This window comes from Rhamphochromis sp. 'chilingali' (assembly GCF_963969265.1).
Source record: "Rhamphochromis sp. 'chilingali' genome assembly, chromosome: 2".
NCBI classification, from domain to species: Eukaryota; Metazoa; Chordata; class Actinopteri; order Cichliformes; family Cichlidae; genus Rhamphochromis; species Rhamphochromis sp. 'chilingali'.
In genome coordinates this window covers 22047366-22068212 of record NC_137930.1, presented here as the reverse complement: position 1 = coordinate 22068212, position 20847 = coordinate 22047366, and the positions used below count along the sequence as shown (strand labels likewise).

Here is a 20847-nt window from a genome sequence, read left to right as displayed (position 1 = left end):
TCCAACATAGTGAAATTTACTTGTGTTGTAACTTTAAATATAATATAGAGACAAATTGTTCCAGGGTTAACCCCACTTTCTGTGTAGATCTCTTGTGTTATTTTTCATATTTAGAACATCCTTATAGTAAACATAATGGTTATAATATAATCACAAAACCATTAACTCTGGATATGTTCAATTGCCATACTATTATTCTTTTTTTATGATTATTAATGACACCCAGTGATTGCACAGTCAGGCAGTGATGGGGTGTCTCCATGGTAAAATGATGTTTAACTTTTGACAGTTTCCAAAGACAATGAATATTAGCAATTATTTCCAGATCTTGCCTGAGAGTTGCTAAGAAATTTCCAGCACATGTAGGAGCGGAAATGAAGCAGAAAAAACATTATGCAAATATATAATTATGATAGGGTGCCAATTTATCACACACTCAGATAATTTATCACACCCAGAAACAATTCAGTTAATTTAATATGCTGCAAGCAATAGTATTCCACAAAGTGCATATTGACCAAAGGCAGGCTGAGGAGAACAGCTGCAGTTCTGGATTTGTCTCCAATAAGCTAAAATGGAGTACCTGTTTATTTACCATTTTAAAAAGAGGTACATACAGAAGATTTAAGGTTATTTTAAGGTTATATACTAAAACTTTCACAACTTGATCTTTCACACCGGAATAAACTTCTTAAATAATTAGTGTTTATTGTTTTGCAGATCTGAATTCCATTTCAGAAATGTATTCTTAAAAATGCATTTTAGAAATGTATTTCTGACCTACGTTGTAATTTCAAATATTATATGAATTATTTAAGATTAGGATTTTAGTGTCTGTTGTGCTATTTTTACATTTATTTTCCTTTTTTTTTTTTCCTATTTCCTTACCTATAATTTTAATGGACAGACTGTTGGGAATCATGGCAGCACAGAAACATATTGATGGCTGTGGGTGACCAGCCTTAACCACATTTCAAAAGAGTCTCATACAGATGGCTCACGAGATGGCATGTGATCGACCACCATGTATTGATTTAGTGCTTACAAACTCATTTCTGCAGGCATTTTTTTTGTCTGGCCCTGACAAAGGCTTCATGTTGGATCAGATTACTAAGGCTTCATTTCTCAATGAGTTGCTATACATGGATTTACTGGTTTCTAGTTCCTTATTTTTTCTTTGCTGCTCAAAATGATCTCATCAGCTGCTGCACTGTGCATGGGAGGATTTGCTCATCTTGTGCTCCTCTGAAACTTCCTTACTAAACAATGCACCAGAAATTGTAGGAGACTGATGAATCTGACACAGGCCTTTTTCACACTGGAGTGGGCAAGAATGACTAGAAGTTTTTTAATCTAGCCCAGAGCTCAAAAATTTCATTTCAGTACACATTTATTGGATTTTTTGACTTACAAAATCTTAGTCTTTGAACATGTGCATCCTTAATCTTCATCATGGGATGTTTTTGTAGACTTGTGCATGCTATAGTGTGCTTTATATTGTATGTGTTTGTTGAAATACGTCACATTCATCTTACTGTGATAAATTCACATCATTAACAACACACAGCTTTACTGCTTTCTGTGGATGGGGGATAGGAAGAATGTGAAGTCTTGTCATGATTCCCATCTATTTATCACGAGGAAGGAGAGCGAGCTTGAATCAGTATTAATCAAAACATTACCCCAAGGTAGCTTGACTGTGCCAAGCTGGCATCCATTTCCCATTAATGATGTCACATTAGTGATCTGAAGCCCGACACTAGATTATTACTCTGAGTTCAATTAAGGCTCAGTAAACACTTAATAACTTTGGCAGGGAATATGGAGTTGTTGATGACAATAATAACAATACTTCCCTTTTTCCCTTTTGGTTTCAAGTGGGTGAGTGCAGCCCCAATAATGAAGGACTTTAAGAATGCACAGTTAAGAATATATGTGAAATAAATGTCAAACAAAGTTTTTGCCAGACTGTACCTAGTTATTACTGCAATAAATAACAAAGAGCCACATGCCTATATGATTCAACGCTGCTTTCCTTGAGGACACTGAGAAGTCTTGGATACAGTAATTACTGTTTTGTGGTTTCGTTGTAATATTTAGAAACAGTTATATATTTTGCTAGATGTTTTCTGGTCCTGTGTTCTTGCTATAGAAAAAAAAGTGGGAAAAGAAACATTAACTTACAGATCCATTATTCTTAGAAAAAATGTGCTTTTACTCAGATTGGGGGTAGCTGCTCCATAGGGGGCAGGGAACTTAAAAATCTACTGTAGCAGCAGGATCTTCTGTCTAAATGCATTCTTCTCTTTTGTCTATTTTAAGCAAAACTTAGCCACATATCTGAAGATGTAAAATCTAAGTATCATCCCGATGATTCTCAGTGGGTTACATGTGCTGTCCAAGGCTTCATCAGTGTTTACAACTGAAATAAATACAAAGTAACTCCATTCAGCAGTTTTTGCAAGCAACATAACTTCACTAAAAGGAATAAAAGGCCCAACAGGAAGTAATATGGACTATTAAAACATAATAGAATCTTCAATTTGCGTTTAATGTTTCTTTTTGCTAATGAGATCCCATTACTAGTGAGTGAGAACTGATATAAAGCTATAATCTTAACATCTGACTAGCAGCATTGTACTTGCCTTAAAATTAAGCCTCAGCTATTTTAAGACCATTTTTTTTATTATATCAGAAATTATGTTCTGCTTTTTATCCACCAAGGAGGCAAAACCATAAGAGCATAGTGAAGTTCTTTGTGACAGTTTTGTTTGCCTGTTTGTGTGGTGTCTCAGTGTCAGATTAAACAAAACTAAAAAATATGAAAGAAAATGAATAAAGAAAACTTCCACGCCTAATTTAATGAAAATGGTGGAGGATGAGCAAAGGAAGAAATCAATACATTGTTTTGAATCTGGATACTCATGTTTAGTATATTACCATTATGCATGCCCATCCAGTGTGCCAAATGTAATCATTTTAATCCACATAATGCATTTTGCCAATCAGAAATGTGTTAATGTAGAATTTGTAGCAGTGATATGCATCATGAGAACACATTTTTATCTCCAATACAAAATTCTCCTGTGGCGTCTAAGACATCTTAAAACATTTTCATGGTTTTGTTTAAGGACTCGTGCCATGCTAGGGAAATATTGGGGTCTGACTTAAAGCACAGAAAATATAGAGCTACTTAAAACACAGGTTTGTTTGAAACTGCTATACTTTATGACTGTAAATCCCCGTCCTCTTTTTGTAGATATCCTTTCCAAAAATGTAAGGTGAACAACGATAACAAAAAATATTATTTACTCTAAACTTTAGTTACCTTCTCGCCATAGACATTGATACAAGCTTTTCTATAAAAAACATACGTTTGTTTTGTTCTTTTAGTTATTGCATTCAGTCAGAGAATAATGTGACCTTGAAAGTTACTTTCAAAATAAGTGCGATACATTACTACCGAGCCTGTTACTGCACTGTTCATGGATGAACCAGTGAGGTGAATGCATTCTGCTGCTTACCTCTGCTCCAGAGTGTGTGTTAGATAGGACTAACAAGAGTCATTTTAAATGGAAATTGGATGGATTTGCTTGTTATTAATGTGAAGACCAGTGGCCCCATCCCAGATGCCCTCAGGACTGTGTTGGCAGAGCAGCGGTGTGAGTCCTAGGCCAGTCACTGAATATCTGAAGTAGTTAGTCACTCCTTGGACTTCTAATGCATCTGGTTTTGGGGAAATTATATTCTGAGAATAAAGCTTTTGTGGTTTTAATCTTGTATGTTTGCATATAGACACATTAAAGGTTAATGCATGAGTCAACAAACTAGTTGGGCCATTGAAGAAAATGAAAACATGCAAGGGCTAGGTTAATAAGTACATGGCAAATTCTGTGAAAACAAGTATTAGACTAAATTTTAATTAATCTATTAAATTAGACACATAGTGCAGCCAAAACCCAATAAACAATGCCAGCCACAAAGAACTTCACTATGCTTTTATGGTTGACAGTAATGAACCACAGTACAATCACATAACCCTTTGTCCTCTAGACAGACATATTGAGCCTGTAGGCTTGGGCCATTTTATCCCACTGGGAGGTAGTTGTTGACCATCCAAAACAAAGCATTAGTCACATTAGCAATTTATCACCGTCCACCATTAGCTCATTTTCCTGTCAGTCTCTCTACTAAATACAAAGAACAGTGCACTTCAAGTCAGTTATTTCTGAGAGAGTATCTCCATTTAAATCTAAGACTATGGAAGATTTCGAATAAGTTTAGTTTTATTCTTCAAATCTTAACCAAGTCAGTATGCATCACCCATTAAATCATGGCCAACAAAAAATAAATCATAAATAATTGTTGCATCACTACAAAGTCAAATTTGTTTTATTTGTATTAGTGAGGCTGTGTATTTAGACAGCAAATCTGATTTAAGTTTGATTTATGAATTTCATCCGTTTACATTGCCACATAAAATGCAGTAAAATAAAAATATCGAGAATAAAGAACACAAAAACAACACTTTTAACCTACTGTCATTCATAATTTATTTTAACAATTTGATATTACTGAAAGACTGCATTCATAAATTACAACTTTGATAATTTTTTTGATAACAACAAATTTACAAAAGAAACACCTGCTTGGTATGGGTGTTTTTGGATAAGGGCTGCTTTATTTGAGACAACATATATGAGATCTAAAAGAGACTGAGAGGAGAGGATGAATTGCTGGCCCAGTACACTAAAAATGTCAAGGATAAATAAATAGAGGTAGATCTTAATTTTAAATTGGTCACTTTTATGGATGAATCATGTCTTTAAATTTCTGTAGCTGAAAGATTAATAGCTTGTTAATCTGTCTCTATAGTTAATCTAAGGAATTCAAAGAACTGGAGATTAAATTGATGTAAATGTGAATATGGACATTTGTGTGTGAAAGTACTATATCCTAGAGTTTTGCAATTACAGTGAGTTCAGGTCAGTCTTTTGTTCAAAACTCTAGACATAATGATATTTTATCATCCTATTAATTTTTCCTCTATAAAAAACAAATGCTGAAACTGCATCAAACAACAGGTTTTCCACAGATTTCCCTTCTATAAATGTTTTTAAAACATAGACCAGTACTTAAATAGGATGATTTAAACTCAGAAAATTAAAATATCCATCAACTTCATAATTCTGAGCATTTTTAGCATGTTAATTGATTTAAATTTGTGATACAGAACAAATAACCAAGGAACCCTACAGTCCAACAGAGAAGGTTTGTGAGGGTACTGTAAACAAATACTTTATGCATAGCTTGAAATAACGATGTTTGCAGTGGAGTTTTAAATTTTATTGGCTAAAATAAGTTTTATCATTACTTTATACGAAACATATTTATCTTGCTCAAAGTGGAGACCCATGACTCTTTTTACCAGGGATTAAAAAGCCGCCCACTGACACAAGTCAGCATTTAATTGACGTGACAAGTGGCCTCTGTCACTTGACCTTCACAAATGATGTTAAATGACAGTACATTAGATTTGAACTTGATACATATAGTAGGTGAATGGACAGATATGACAGCCAAGAAGCAGCAGTGTATGTTTGAGACTGTGGCTTCCTTATTTTAGTAGGAAACAGTAGGACCAACTTAAAGATAGTATCGTTGCAAATGTTAGATGATGGCAGGAATCATACAAAACTACTTATTTTTCTGAAAAAATATAAGCAGTACATGCTGTGCAATCAACAACATGGGTGGGCTGGCCTTAGCCAAGTGAAATGTCCATGCTGAGTAATCTAAGCACCTGGCACAGAGACACTCCGTGGATGTACAAAACATGCTCATAAAAGCAGCACAGCTACCACTGAGCACGACACATTTCCTATGACACCTGCCATTTCTTTTTTTAGTATGTTGCTCACAGCTGCATGATAGGAACAAAACCAACATCATGCAGTTAATATGACAGGGATCCCATAAATCTTAATTTCATGCGTGCAGTGTTCATATTTCCATAATTCTAATTTCATTTTCAAGGAGAATGTCTTTCAGACAACCAACCTACCTCGTTTGTCAAAATTATGCTTAATATCGTCTTCTTTGCACATCATATCTGGATGTCCTTGGATGCCAACTCCATAGTCATCTAGGACCTTCCCATCACTAAGCTTGTTGTGGATCTGGTTGGGTGTGGAGTTAAGTGAGTGCCCGCCTGCGTCCACCTCGTCATCACAGTCGTAATCGTCAAGAATTGGAGTCTCACGAATAGGCATTCCAATGACAGAGCTGCCATGCTGGTGTGTGCTTCGAGAACCCCGATAACTGTCACGGCCCTGCGGTCCGAGCAGAACGGAGGGAATGTAGTGGATCTCATGTGTGGCCTCGGTACTTGCACTCTTTTGGGGGATACGGCGACGCTTGCACCATCGATGGCGGGTATACAGCACAAGGGTGAAAAGGAGGATTAGGAGGAGGAGTGCTATGAGGCCTCCCTGGATAAAAGTAAAACAAAGGAGAAAAAGACTGAATATCAGGAAGGCACACAACGACAACTCTTAATGAGAGCAAATTCAGAGAACTTAAGATATTTTACTGGTAACCAGCTTTAATTTTACAAACTGCAAAATAAAGAGAGGGCTTTGCATCTTATAATAACAATTATAATCACCGCCTCAGTGCCAGTTATATTAGGCTGAATGCCAATTAGCACAATTTGCCAGCTAATAAAGGAGGTCTGGCAATCAACACTTTGACATGAGAGTTCTCAAAGCAACATGAGGCTAACAGAGTTCTGAGAAAGTCTATTTGTACCAGTCTTTAAAAATAACAATAATCTTACACTGTGGAGAAAAGGGTATTGCAAGTTTGATCTAATCAACAAGCATGTCACATTTTCACAAATTTAATGTATGTATACTCAATTTGTTAATATGAATGGTAACTAGGCTTCTATGTTCTATCTCCAGTCTCTGTGAGACAACACAAGCTGATGAGGGGCGAAAGTATTTTATACATGAAAAAGGAAGAAAACAGAGCATAGCCCTATAGCAATGAAGACATCAGCAAGCCATTAGAAGATAGGAAGGCTACAGATACATGTAACACACTGTATTCGGCACATGGAATACAGTGAACTGAACTGAACATGTACAGCAGATATAAAACACAATAAAAATAAATAATACTAAAAACTACCACAAACCAAACTCTGCAGTTCTCAGGAATCATTTTACATCATGAGTTGCAAATCAAATCAATAAAGTGAATAAATGATTTGCATTATACTATGTACATGCCACTGCTGTTTCCATTCCTTATTTGAAGTCTCACTAACAACTACAGACAGAGGTTCAGCATAAATAATTTTCTTTGTAGCAATGTTGCATCTCAACCCCCCTCGGAATGAGCACACATACCAATACACAAAGGTTATTAGCCCGTTTTGCCCTCTCTTTCTTCCCTAAGCCCTTACTATACCCCTGTAAATTCACCAAGGAGCATCACATTTCTCCAAGGTTCATTCAATATCTGACCACAGAAACATCAAACACCGCGCCATACGCAGTTGTTGGATGATAACGTAAATCCATATGCACAGACAGAATGGTTGGAAGTACCGGAGGGCATGACTTATTCTTTGATTTTTCACACTGGCCCCCAATAGGTGAGACGCAATATTGAATTCTGCAAGACATAGTTACCTAAGGGTGATAAATTTATAATGTCAGACAGAAAACACAGCGTCAGCACTTTTCCAAGTACATAAATAACAGTGCGGCTATATTTACAAAATTATACGGGCACATCCACATATACATGCACAAATAGGAACACAGAAAATCATATACACACACACACACACACACACACACACACAAATACACCACAACAGAGTAATAAATAAAAACCACAAGGGTTCATTCATCACAACATTTAAAATTCCATCTTCATGACTGAAAACAAACCCCTTTCAAATTAGAACTCATGCACTGCCGAGTGTCCATAAATCAAATATGCTGAGGGGTTAGGCAGCAGAGAGGACTAGTATCATACACATGCTTGTCCATTAATCTCCAAAAGGATGGCAGCTTTGGAGAAATATATTCTCAAATTCCCCTTAGTATTTTTCGTCTGCAATGGTTTCCTCTAAACAACAGGAAAAAAAATAGACTGACATTTAATTTTAGGCACAGGGTAATAATGGTGTCACATTCGATGGTTTGGTAGGACAACCATTAAATGATTGTCAAAAATGAAAATAATATGGATAAAATGCTGCCTAAAACATTTACATAGATAGGTATTAGTTCACCTCAATATCCACTTAAAGTGAAATTAAAAAATTAATTGTCACTTTCTATGAAAATGTGATTACACACTCTACAGTGGATCTATATAGTATAACATAGTTTGCCATGAAAACCCATAATTATCCCACTTAAATTAAAAAAAAAAGTGCTGATCTATAATGAAGTGTCAGGTGGTTGCTGTGGAAACTACAAGTGAAACTGGGTTTTGAAAAGAAATTGTATTTCCTGTTGTTGTAGTAGGTCTACAGAAATCCATCATATTCTGTGGTATTTTTTGTAGTGCGGCTGCCATGTGAGGAGAACATATCTCTGAAAACTGGGAAAACAGACAAAAGGCCAAAACTTTGAATTTATAAAAAAGCATAAGGAGATATATTTTTATAACAACGGAAAAATTCAGAGATGAAATAAAAGGCTTGAGCACTGTGTGGAATGATAGATCTCTCCAGAGGTCCACAGAGGGATTAAAAACCATTACTAAAGCATTTGATGGATGTATGTATCAAAATATCTAGTTAAACTTAGCACATCCGGTCAAGCAAGTGATTATGTGCTAATATGAAAATATCTAGCGGAGCCTGCACCTACTGAACTTGATTTTTTGTCGACAGCAGATGTCTCCTCTCGTCATCTGAACCATCTCTGTGAAAGTTGTCCTTAAGGAGTCCTTAAAGGAGTTATAAAAAGTTTATTCACACTGCACTTTAACTCCTCAACATCACACATGTATGCTGACGTGCTTAACAAGAGAAAACCTTTCTGCTGAGATGATAAATCACAGTGTAACTTGTTCATTTTGCTTGCGGCTTGTGCAATGTGCACGTGCAAACAGCTCCTCCAGTTTTTGTTAACAGAACCTGCACGCGTCCATGAACATGAGAGAAACTACAGACTCCATTGTTTCACAGTACAATGCTTTCCTGAGACATAAGGTGAGAGATTGATTTCACTTTGGTATGTTTTAATTAATGCCTATTTTTAGATTTGACTGGGTAAGTACTGCTTGTCATCATGTTGGATCACCAACTATTATGGAAATACTGGAAAATACTGGAAGACTCTCTGAAAAGTTGCATTGGTGAACTTGTCTTTCAAATACTTTTTTCTTTACCTTTCTATTTTTCTCTCTCAAATTTCCCTCATCATCTAATCTCACAGCAATTTTCTCTGCACTTACCACTGTTCCCACTTTTTCTCTCTCTCTTGCTTGATTACTATATGTCTCTCAGTTTCCATTCTCCCTCATGTTTGATCACATTTTTTCTCTACTCTTCACTACAACAGCCATATAAATTAATAGTGGCAGATGTAGCCATGAGGGAAAATGGGTTTTGTGTTCATCTTCAAACCCTACAAATCCCTGCTGCTTTAGTCCTAAATGACTTTACAGGAAGGAGAGTGGTTGCAAGCCCCATATTTCTACACTTTTCTGAAGATTTAGTGCAGTTCGTGATTATTTTCCTTACTTTGCATTTCTTTTTTCTATTGCTCCTAAATTACTTTGTGTTATTCTTTCTTTTTACCTTTTACTTTTCTCTCTGTAACATCACCCTTTAGCTTTTTATTAGTCTTTTTGCTCTTGCCCCGACTTTTTTTTTTGCCTTTCATTCCCCTAACCTCACGTTTTCTCTGTACTAGCTACTAGATCATGTTCCCTCCTTCCTTTCATGTTCCCCTGTCAAGCTTGATTACCACCATTACATCCCTTCTCAGTTACTCCTTATTCCCTTTCTTCAGCAGACTGAATTGAATATAGCTATAGACACCAGCACTGAATTATTAAACAATTTTACAAACCTTTTTTTTTCCCCAATTGAGAAAGTAACAAATTTACCCTGACTAAACTGACTAAACCCTGACTAAAAATTAACATAATTATCCCCAGATATATACATCTTTAATTTTTAAAAAGGTATTCCCACCTTTAGGATGAAAATAAAACACACATCAATAATATAATAAATGACAAAGAGACAATATTTAAAATTAAAATAACGAATAAACCATTTGTGTAATAATCACAAATGTTGCTCTTGTTTTAAAAATCAAGCCAAACAGCAAACCAATACAAAGCTAATCTAATTTTCTTAACAGTAGATAAGAACACCAATGACAACAACATTTGTCAGAGATTGTGGATGTTAAGTTTTGTTGCTTTTTGCTTCTATGCAACTATGTTGCTACTGTATGGTCGGAATTGAGAAGAACATCTCAGGAGGATGACCTATGGCAGTTTATAAGCCACAAGTCATGCTCTGACACAGTTTGGCAGTCTACCTACCAATATTGATGGAGATTGACTCAGCAATATAATATACTGGTGAGGAAAAAAAAGAAGATGTGAGTCCATTCTGTTATCACTAATGACAACTATTAGGGTCTCTAATTAATGTAGTAAACCTATGCCATTCTGGAATCAGGGACTGCAATATACCACAACCTCATCTTAGAAAATCTTTCCACCAACAGAATGGCCTAAGACCTCAAATGCTGCCCACATAGTGCATGTTACTTGCAAACAACACCACCTCCAGTTGTGAAAAACGTGTATATCTTTTATAGTAAACTGGTCAAAACAGTTAAATAATAGCATAATTTTACTGTTATTTAGTAGTTAAATTTCAGTGTCTTCAAAAACTAAAAAGAAGAGAAAACATATGTACAAGGAAAACCAGAAGTAAGATTGAAAATAAGAAGAATAAAAAGAAAAATAAGAAGAAATATGGTGCACAGTTGACAATTGACTATATCAGAAAGAAACAGTTAAGTAAGTAAAGCAAAGTAAAGCCATATATGAGAAACTAAGAATAAAAATACATGAGAAAAAGCCATTTTTGAATATTGCATTAAAGAGGAAACTGATTAAAGGCAAGCAGAATACTGAACTGAATAGATTGGACAATATACCAAGTGACATCGAGTCAGTTCCTTTTTATTAACTGGAAATTCATGTTGAATTGTGGTTATTTGCACCACTGACACACCCATTTTTTTTTTAAATCTTACTGTTACAATCTACAGATTATGCAGACTGTGTGGAGTGTGATATGGCAGGCAAACTGGATTCAACAAAAAGCAAGCAGTTTTATTAGGCTGTTAAAGAGTTCAAAAAGTAAAACATAAATTGAAAAAAGGAACTATAAACTGTATTTACAGGCATAAGCAGCACATGGAGAATGTAAACAGACACTGACAAACCCTAAAGGGAAGGCAGCACTGTGTATAAACAGAAGGGCAAGAACAGCAGACAAGAACACAGCTGGGTATCAAGATGCAGGTAAAAGCAATCAAGGACAATGAGATGGGAGGGAAGGTAAAACAAAACTAACTATTTAAATAAAACAGGAAAAGAGAAGTATTAACTAAATGGGGAAATCCATACATTAATGAACTCAATATAGTGGGATTGACACAACAGGATAGAAGTGAGGGAAGAATACTCTACTACAACAAAGAAGCAGATATAAACACTAAGAATTAAACAGAGATATTTAAATAATCAAAATTTGAAAGTCCATAAACACAAAAGGATCCTGATTCTTAGATCTATTTTTTGTTTGTTTTTTGCTTTTTTAATTTGTTTTTTCTTGATTTGATTTCACTACAAACAGGAACAACCCTCTTTTCATCATGGCCTCAGTTAACTTTTAATGCAACACCATTGTAACACTACGACCATATTACTAGAATCTGGTATGCATATGCAATATCACTTTAATTAACAACACATGAAATATTCTTGAATCCATCCATCCAGTATTTTCCAGCTCCAGCTTTTTCAATTAGGATTAGGATTCAACTTTATTGACATTAGACATGTACAAATACAGGGTAACGAAATACAGTTCATGAGGTCATGAGGGTGCTAGAGCCAGTCACAGAAAGCGGGGTAAACACTAGACAGACAACCTATCACAGGGCTTCTAGAATAAATGTTTTGGGGTTTTTTTCTGAATCTTAACATTCTATGAAAGCTGAAATCCTCTATTATACATATTTAAAAGGAAACATTTTTAACAACACTACTGTGGACTATAACTCTAGCATTTTAAATTACAGGCGAAAAAAAAACATGCAGAAACCTAATATTTTGGATACATTTTTTTTTTATCAATTAGTACCCCAGAAATAGGACGCATATATTGGCATGTATGTAAGGTAGATTACATGTTTAAAATATAAAGAGGCCATCTGTAAATCTTCTCAGAGAGAGAGTCTGTGTGTGTGTGTGTGTGTGTGTGTGTGTGTGTGTGTGTGTGTGTGTGTGTGTGTGTGTGTGTGCGCGCATACCCAGAATCAGAATGCATTCTAAATCAAGTCACCATTAATTTAATCCAACTGTATAAGCAATGTTAAATGAAGGACTCTTTGATACATTAGGAAACACCATCACCATAGCTTCACTGTGTACTTGAATCCAGATCCTGGCCTGTTGAACGAACAAGCAGATGTTTGCTATGTATAAGAAAAACAGCTGATGATCTTAGTCAAAATGTACAACTAAAGATCAAATTGATGCAATACATAAATGTATAAAACTACTTTACTGCAGTGACTGAGTTATATAGTGTAATGAAGAGAAAACAGACAAAGATGCTAAAAACCCCAAATACATGAATGAATTTTAGATGTTAGCTTGTGGTTATAAACCATCTTATAAAAACAGAGTAAAGCTAAAAAACCGGGTAACTTCAGCTTATAATCATGCAATCATACATGAATATTCATACTGAATGTACATTAGAGAAGATGTCTGTGTCTTCTAAATCGATATGGACACAAGAAGCAGTTTATGTATTTCACTATTATAAAAAAAACAAAACAAAAAAACAGACAAAGCTCAATCGAGACAGTTTACAGGGGAGCTTGAATATGGTGGCATCATACATATTTGGCTGGAAAAAATATGACTACTTTGAGCAGCAGACAGTCGAGAGGTTAAGAATCCCAAAACAAAATCTCATTAGACTTTATTATTAATCTTGATTGTAGTGAATGTGCATTAAATATATTCAATCACTGACTAATTACAGACAACAGAGCTAATGAAAGGAGCAGCAACATGCCCAGTCAGGGGTTTGTTATGCTTTAAAATATACAATACAATGCTGTCAGATTCTTTTGTTTGTTCGTTTAATCTGAGCTGTCAGTCTTCTTAAGAGTGGTGAGATAAACAGATGTGTTGTAATAATGTAGCTAAGAAATCAGACTATTTGCATACGCTATTTCCACTGCAATTTCCTGTTCATTATTATTATTATTATTACACTTTCATAAATGATAAGCGCAGCATATTTACTTTTATTACCTGAGAAGACATCACGAAGAGTGAGTGAAATGGCTATTTCGCATGTTGTCCGAAGTCTTTGGACAAGAGCCTTTTTTTGACTAGCTTCCTTACAAAATGCATTGTCAGCATTTATTATGATTTTTGCATCTGAGTTTGGTGTTCAGATTTGCACTCAAGCATGCATAGCAATAATAAAGTATGTAGCAATTTCTGTTGTTCTATCTAATCTCTGTAAAATTCTTACGACTCTCAATCTGATGGCATTGCTTCTGTTGAGGACCAAAATAGCACTGTCACCATGGATATCTCAGATGTGTCACTTCTCTTTGGCCCATTCATAGGAAAAAGTAATCTGCAACAGCAGATGTCTAACCAGATGCACATTACATTTTTTTAAAAAAAAGTAAAGGATTAAAGAAAGATTAACTGTAAATACCTTATCTTTGTAAAAAGAAATATCTAATAACTACATATCTGATTAGTTTTGAGCCTTCCACCATCTCTCTCTCGCCCCCTCACTTGAACCACTCTCCACTCTCTTGCTTCAATAGCTCCTACAGAGCCTTAAATTTTTTGACTTTTATGTGTACTTGACAAGCATAACTCCCGAATGATCCTAATAAGCTTCTTTATGCAGTGAAACAACACGATGCAGAGCCAACACATGCAACACATGCTCTGTGGTTTAGCCACCATCTGTGCATAGGAGAGGCAGTGGCTCACTGAACCCCAGTAATCAGCCACCTCCTGCTACAAAGGAAGGTTGGACTAAAACAACCTTTATTGCATACTTAAGAGTAAATTACACTGAAATACTCACACGCTAAACTGCTTGCAGTCAAAAGATTGATCAATTTCAAGATTAAAGAACAAAGAGATCACATGTACGCATTATCCTACAGATGACAATACTCAAGCTATCACAACCACAACACACAAATCCAAGTATGTACTTGTAATATATTTGGGCTTGCTTGAATGGACTGTTTTTGTGTTTATGCCATTGTCTTTCACACAGAGTCTGCAAAGGCTAAACATCATTTCCCTCTCACTCCATTTTTTTCTGTCACCATCTTCTATTTGTCAACCTCCTCCCTGCGCAGTATCTGTTCCCACTATCCCTCTCTCCCAGCAGGAAGTTAAAGTGGCATGTGCCCTAGCATCTGCTCTCCATTCTCTATGTCCAAGTAGAAGTTGCAGTGTGAATGACAAGATGAATGTTCCCATTCCAATTATTTACCTTGGAAATCACATGCCTGTCTATTACTGGGTTTCATTAAGAAATACTTATAGTAATTCTTTCATTCCTGGTAATGCAAAGCATAGCAGGCTTCCTAAAATAAGTGGGTAAATTATATGGTACAAATCTCTATCAGTGGCATTATACTGTATGTAACAGCTGCTTGTCTCGATCATTAATTAATTAATTAATGTAATAATTCACTTACTAGGTCAGGGGAAGCTCTGATGTTCAACAGTATGCACAAACTGTTGAACATCAGAGTCATTTGGGATTAAGACTACGTGCTGTCATAGACTTGTGCTGTTGTTGAGAACTATGAATTGAAAAATAACATTTTATAAGGCTTATGCAAAGGTATATGTTTTAAATCGACTGGAAAGGTAAAGATTTTTGATAGAAGTGAAAAAATCTATCCGAAAGTGAAAAATAATTTCCAGTCCAGTCCTCAGCTCGAGCCATGTAAATCACTAGAGAAATTACAGTGACCAAAAGTCCCTACCTAATCATAAAATCTGATTACACTGTGATTGAAAACTGAATTAAAATCTTCTACAGCTTAACTGGAAAGCACCAGGTCGACCTTTCCATTTTGTCCTTCTCTCCATGGGAATGAATACATGTTACCATCATTTTCTCCCCACCCCTTCCTACATTGTCTTAGATCCTATCCCTTCTCCTATCCCTTCATTACTACGCCTCTCTGTCTTCGCCTTTAACATACCACAGGGATCTGTCACACAGAGGGAAAAGATTTTATGGCAGATAATGCTACCTTGAGCCGTAGCTTTGTGAATTACACCACTGAATTAGGGGTGATTTGCGCTCCTCCCACCTGCACTGCAACTAAAGGAAGACCTTTAGCATCCTGCACCCACAACTTCCTCTTTCAGCTAGATGAACAATCTACCTGAGAGATCTTCTTCTTCAGTCTTTTACTAAATGATAAGGTCTGCATTATAGACCTTAGAGTACACAGATAAATAACATATCAGATCCGCAGATGAGCAGTTACAAAAAGATTGTTTTGGTTTCCCTTAGTGTTGTGTTTATCTCCCATTTTTTTTCCATTCTGTTTGTTCTTTAGTGGCGTTCAAACCTACATGCTGTCTGCAATTCATGAACTTTAAATAGGTTTAGCCAAAAGACACCAGTGCTATTTTATTAGCTAGCACTAGCTTGCTTAGTTAGCAAGCTGCATTCATAAACTGGAGAAGTGCAACACAGTAATGCACAGATCACCTAATTATTCTAACTAATGCACTAAAGAAAATTAGAATTTCTCTCACCACAACTGGAATACACACTTTAGGGAAGCTAGAATATTAGTCAGATGCAATAGGGTCATGCCACGTTGACGAAGTCCAGTTCAGTGACTCTGAGTAGTGGATAAGGCCCAGCAGACTCCTTGGACACCTGTCAACCAACAACCTAGAGGACACCTAGAGGATCTGCAGTTTTTTGTCACTTTGGTATTATTTGTTTTTTTTCAGCTCTGGAAGTATATACCATTGCACCCCAATGGTATGTATCAAAGGCATTCGGTTATATTTATTTTATTATTTCTTTCTATTTTTCCTAATTTATAAACGATGACATTTTGCTCAGGTAGTTTTGCACATTACAAAATAAGCAGCATAAATCAGATGATATGGAATCCCTTAAACTGCAATTTAAAACAACCAGAAAAAAAGTGTTGAAAAACCAACACAAAAAGGATAATTGAATGTTCTACTCATGAGAGCATCCCCAAAAAACTAAAACATTGTGTATTGTAAAATTACGCATGTTTAAAAATGTCTCTGCATTTAGATAATAGCTAGTATTTCACTACCACTGTCATGGACCCTGGGTCTATTTCTCAGTATAACAACATCCCGTCATGCTCACTGTTTGCATGGTAACCAAATATAATTGCCTGATGACCATGCACCGCTGCCTGTTCATTACTGCGGGAAATTAGTACTTCTGGAAAAAAAATGAATAAAAAAATTCTACAATGCCTACCCCACTTTCAAACCCCCACTTCACTCAACCACACCACATTATAGCTCTTTCATTTGCTGTAGCATGGCAAAAAAAATAATATGTGATTAGAAATGTGTTGCTAATATTTGCAGTGCTGTTAGTGTACATGGGGCCTGAGTTGCTAAAGCTGTTGGTAAGAAGGTAGTGAGAGGGTCTGAACAATGAGACTCTTGGGGTGACTTTGATTGAAAAAAACAGCAAAGGCTGAGTAGTGAAAGTGTCAGAGAATGGATTTTCTCCTGTGTAAGGATAAAAGCATCACAGTGTGGACAATGGTACATATTTGTAAAGAGCAGCATGTGGGAAAATAATGGTTGACACACATTTTTTTGTTGGTCCCTAATTTTTTTCCCAAGGTTTACTAGGACTATTTTGTTTTTGTGGTGACATCAGCGACGACTGTGTGGTATTTAACATAATAAAACACAAGGCTAAATCTGAAAAATAAATGACTTTGCCTCCTGCTAGAGAAAGACATATTCTTGCCTTGAAAGCTGGCGGGTGCTATGGAGCTATGTGTGATTATAGATGCTTTTATATGTTAGGGTGCTCCAGCCCATTTACTTGTATCAGAGGCAGCTGGGGCCTCAGCCCTTGTTATATCCCCTGTCGTTTCGCTTGAAGTGAGGCCTTTATTTGTATCTGCAGCTGTCGGCCAAGTGTTACCACAACAGCTTGCGCGAGTAGACCTGTCAGCGAGCGCCAGCAGCTGAAGGGGAAGGTAGTCTTTGTCCATTTGTGCCAGATGCAATCAAAAACTCACTTTCACCCTCACTCCCGCTCTCCCCACCCCCAAACACCCTATTGCTGGTCTCTTCTCTTGCTTCACATATCACAGCAATGTCTCCTCAGTTCAATGCCAGCTCCACAAAGTATATTTCATGTCCTGTAAAGAGCGCATTTTGACACTTGCTTACACTTACTGTAGCCCAGACCTGGCCTGACTTGCCTTTAAATTTGGCTTAGGAGAAGGTGGGGAAATAAAAATGTACTATCCTGCAGAGAAAATATCTAATGAATGTGATTGCCTATAGAATGCTAATAGATGTCAGGGGTCTTAATATCACTTTCAAATCCAATTCAAATAGCACAGATGTTTCAAATTGGTGCTTGAGTCATTAATGGCTTTGAATAAAACACATCTGCTATCATTAGCACTGAAGGGAGAAAAACAAGCAGCTCAAATATATATTAAAGGGATTTTTTCCAGTTACAGTACTTTGAGGGGCCATTAAAAGAACAGCAGGAATTGGGATTAATCAATAATGAGATACAGAATGAGGAAAGGAGAAAAATGTGTCTGCCACCCAAGAGTACATGTCTTTAAAGTGATGCATCAATATATAACGACACTCTTCAGCAAAAGAAACCTTTTTCGGTTGCAGTGAATGTCTTCCTGCTTGCTCTGAAGCTTTGCTTAGTTTTAGTATGGCTGTGATTCATGTAGGTTTGGACAAAAGGACAAGACAGTGCACCCTAAAAACTTCTCAACTTCTCAACTTTTGTGGCTTTTGTATGAAATGCTATAAATCTAGTACATTCCAGTTATAGAACCAGAAATGAGCTTGAAATTAGTAGATGCCGTCCCTGCAGCTAAGGCATTACTTAAGAAACTGCTTTACTGATTGTTCTCTGTAATGCACTGCAATTACATGTTCTAAGAACTGAAATTAACATCCACTCACATACAAAGAACCTTACAAACAATAGCTCATTGCTCAAGCCATTTTATACATTTACATTAAATTGTCATCTAGACGTGCAGGTGCTCCGCACATATAAGTAAGCAATTGTCCACTTCTACGCACTCTCTCTCAAATTACATCATGAAAGCATCTCTTCATGCACGCACACAACCATTCACATACATGGACAAGGTTATTCAATAAGCCTCTCTCATCCACATCACACTTTTTCTTTTGTCCCCCAAAACTCCGAGCCTTCATCAGTTACTGTTACCCAGGCAACAGACGGAGACGGATGAAGGTGAGTGAATAGTGAGAAGAAAAAGGGAAAAACCAAAGATGGGGAGATGCAGCCACTTGAGTTTTGTCTCTCCAAAGGTAAACTATAAATAGCTTCCTCCCTCTTTTACTTGCTGTACAACTGGGAATGTTGAGAAAACTAATTCGCTTTGGTCACGACACTTTGCCCAACCAAACAAGTACTCCACTACAACAGTTTGTGTTTTAAAGCCCTACTTACCTTTTCTCTGTGTGTGTTTGTGTGTGTGAAAGAGGGGACAGCTAAGTGCTGTGCATAACGAGGTCTATATTTTTTTGTAATATGTTACATATATTCTTTATTTTTTCCCCCTCTGTACACCACTTCAGGGGATTTTTAAATCTGTTTTTACATTTTCATATCTAGTCCCCCATTTTCACAGGCTCCACACTAATTGGACAATTGGCCGGTTGAGGTCTGTTCCTTTACTTTTTCATGAAAAATAAAGAATAAAAGATCTGGAGTCAAAATGTTAAATGTTGTACCTCAGTCTAAGGTACAAAGAGTGAAGGAGGTGATCATTAGGCAAAAAACAACGAAATAAACCTGCCAGAGACATAGCAAAAAGCCACAATGTGGTGCATTCTTCAAAAGAAGTAAAGCGCTGCCCAAATCAGCAACACTATAAAGTGGTTGGTCACAGCATTCTTTCTTTTGTTAAGAAAACCCCTTCACAACATCTTGTGGAGGTATGTGTACATTTGTATTTATTTATTTATTTTTAAGCAAGAATAATCCAAAGGAGGGGATTTTGCAGACACGTGACTGCTTATCTCTGTTGGCCATTTTGGACATGTAACAATCCTGACACGTCAGGTAAGTGAAAAGCCTACTAAACATTATGCAGAAGAAATAAACTATGGCAACTATGAGTTAACAGTGTATATTCTCTCTTAAAGGGAGAAAAACACTTTCATGACAAACATTTTACTTGTCATGTGGAGAAATTGGGCAAGGGGAGGACTAAAATGGATGTTTACTTACTTCCTCTGAGTATGTTTACTGATGCTGTGAAGTGCAACCCTGGCACTCTCCCTGACTTCACGCCAAACAATTTATATCATTATGTTATCAACAACCCCTCGAATTATACTGGACGAGATCCGAAGCCCTTCAAATCTTTGGATGCATATCAGAATTTCGTGTCAGGATAAGTAACAAACCTCAGTCACTGGAACTGTAGTCACTGGATCGTGTGGACCACGGTCACTCAGGGATTTACCTGAGTCAATATAGCTCATGTGGGATTGATGACAGTGATACTAAGGTGAGTTAATTAGCTGCTGTTAGCTCCTGTTTACTGCTATTTGCCACTGTTACTGAAACTTTTTAGAAGGGGACCTAATGTGGGCAGACTCGCACTTAGCAAATAATAAAACTAATATTAATACTCTCATGCAATGTGAGAGTGTAATCAAACTGTTGATCATAGGGAAAGTAATTAAAAAAGCTTAGGATACTAAAGTCTAAAATTAGCTCATAATGTTATGTTATTGTTTAGCTGGCTCTTGTAATTGTAAGAGCCAGCTAACTTCAGTTTAGGAGTGAGGCTTCAGGTGAGGTGGAAGGAGATGAGAAAGAAAAAAATTAGTAAGAAAATGAAAATATAAATGTAAAAATGCTAAATGGTTAAATATTAGTTAAGACAGATAGTGGCGATTTGAAAAATTCTACTAAATTTTAACTGATACTGCTGTGTCAGCGAAATAGTTACTTTTGTCTTTTTCTATCCAGATGAGTAGGAACGTGAAAAATACAAACAAAGTAGTCTTTTTTTCCATAATGACTGCTGCACCCAACAGTGCAGCAGAATATAGGGGTTGTGGGGGGAAATAACACTGATAATTTCAGTGTAAACAACTTATGAATTATTGAACACGATTGCTACCGGATATCATGTCCTCTAATACCAGCTCTAAAATGCAAATGACGGCACATGCAAAACTTCTACAGAAAAATTTACACCTTAGTACTAA

The 20847-nt window shown here is 36.3% G+C and overlaps 1 protein-coding gene across 1 annotated transcript in view; it reads right to left on the bottom strand.

Annotated features, from left to right (window-relative positions):
- Nucleotides 1-20847, bottom strand: part of astn2 (astrotactin 2) — a 302939-nt gene that overhangs the window by 211617 nt on the left and 70475 nt on the right. The window contains exon 3 of the mRNA XM_080874142.1: nt 6065-6491. Within this exon, the coding sequence (XP_080730268.1) occupies nt 6065-6491 (427 nt within the window). The remainder of the gene's footprint in view (nt 1-6064; nt 6492-20847) is intronic.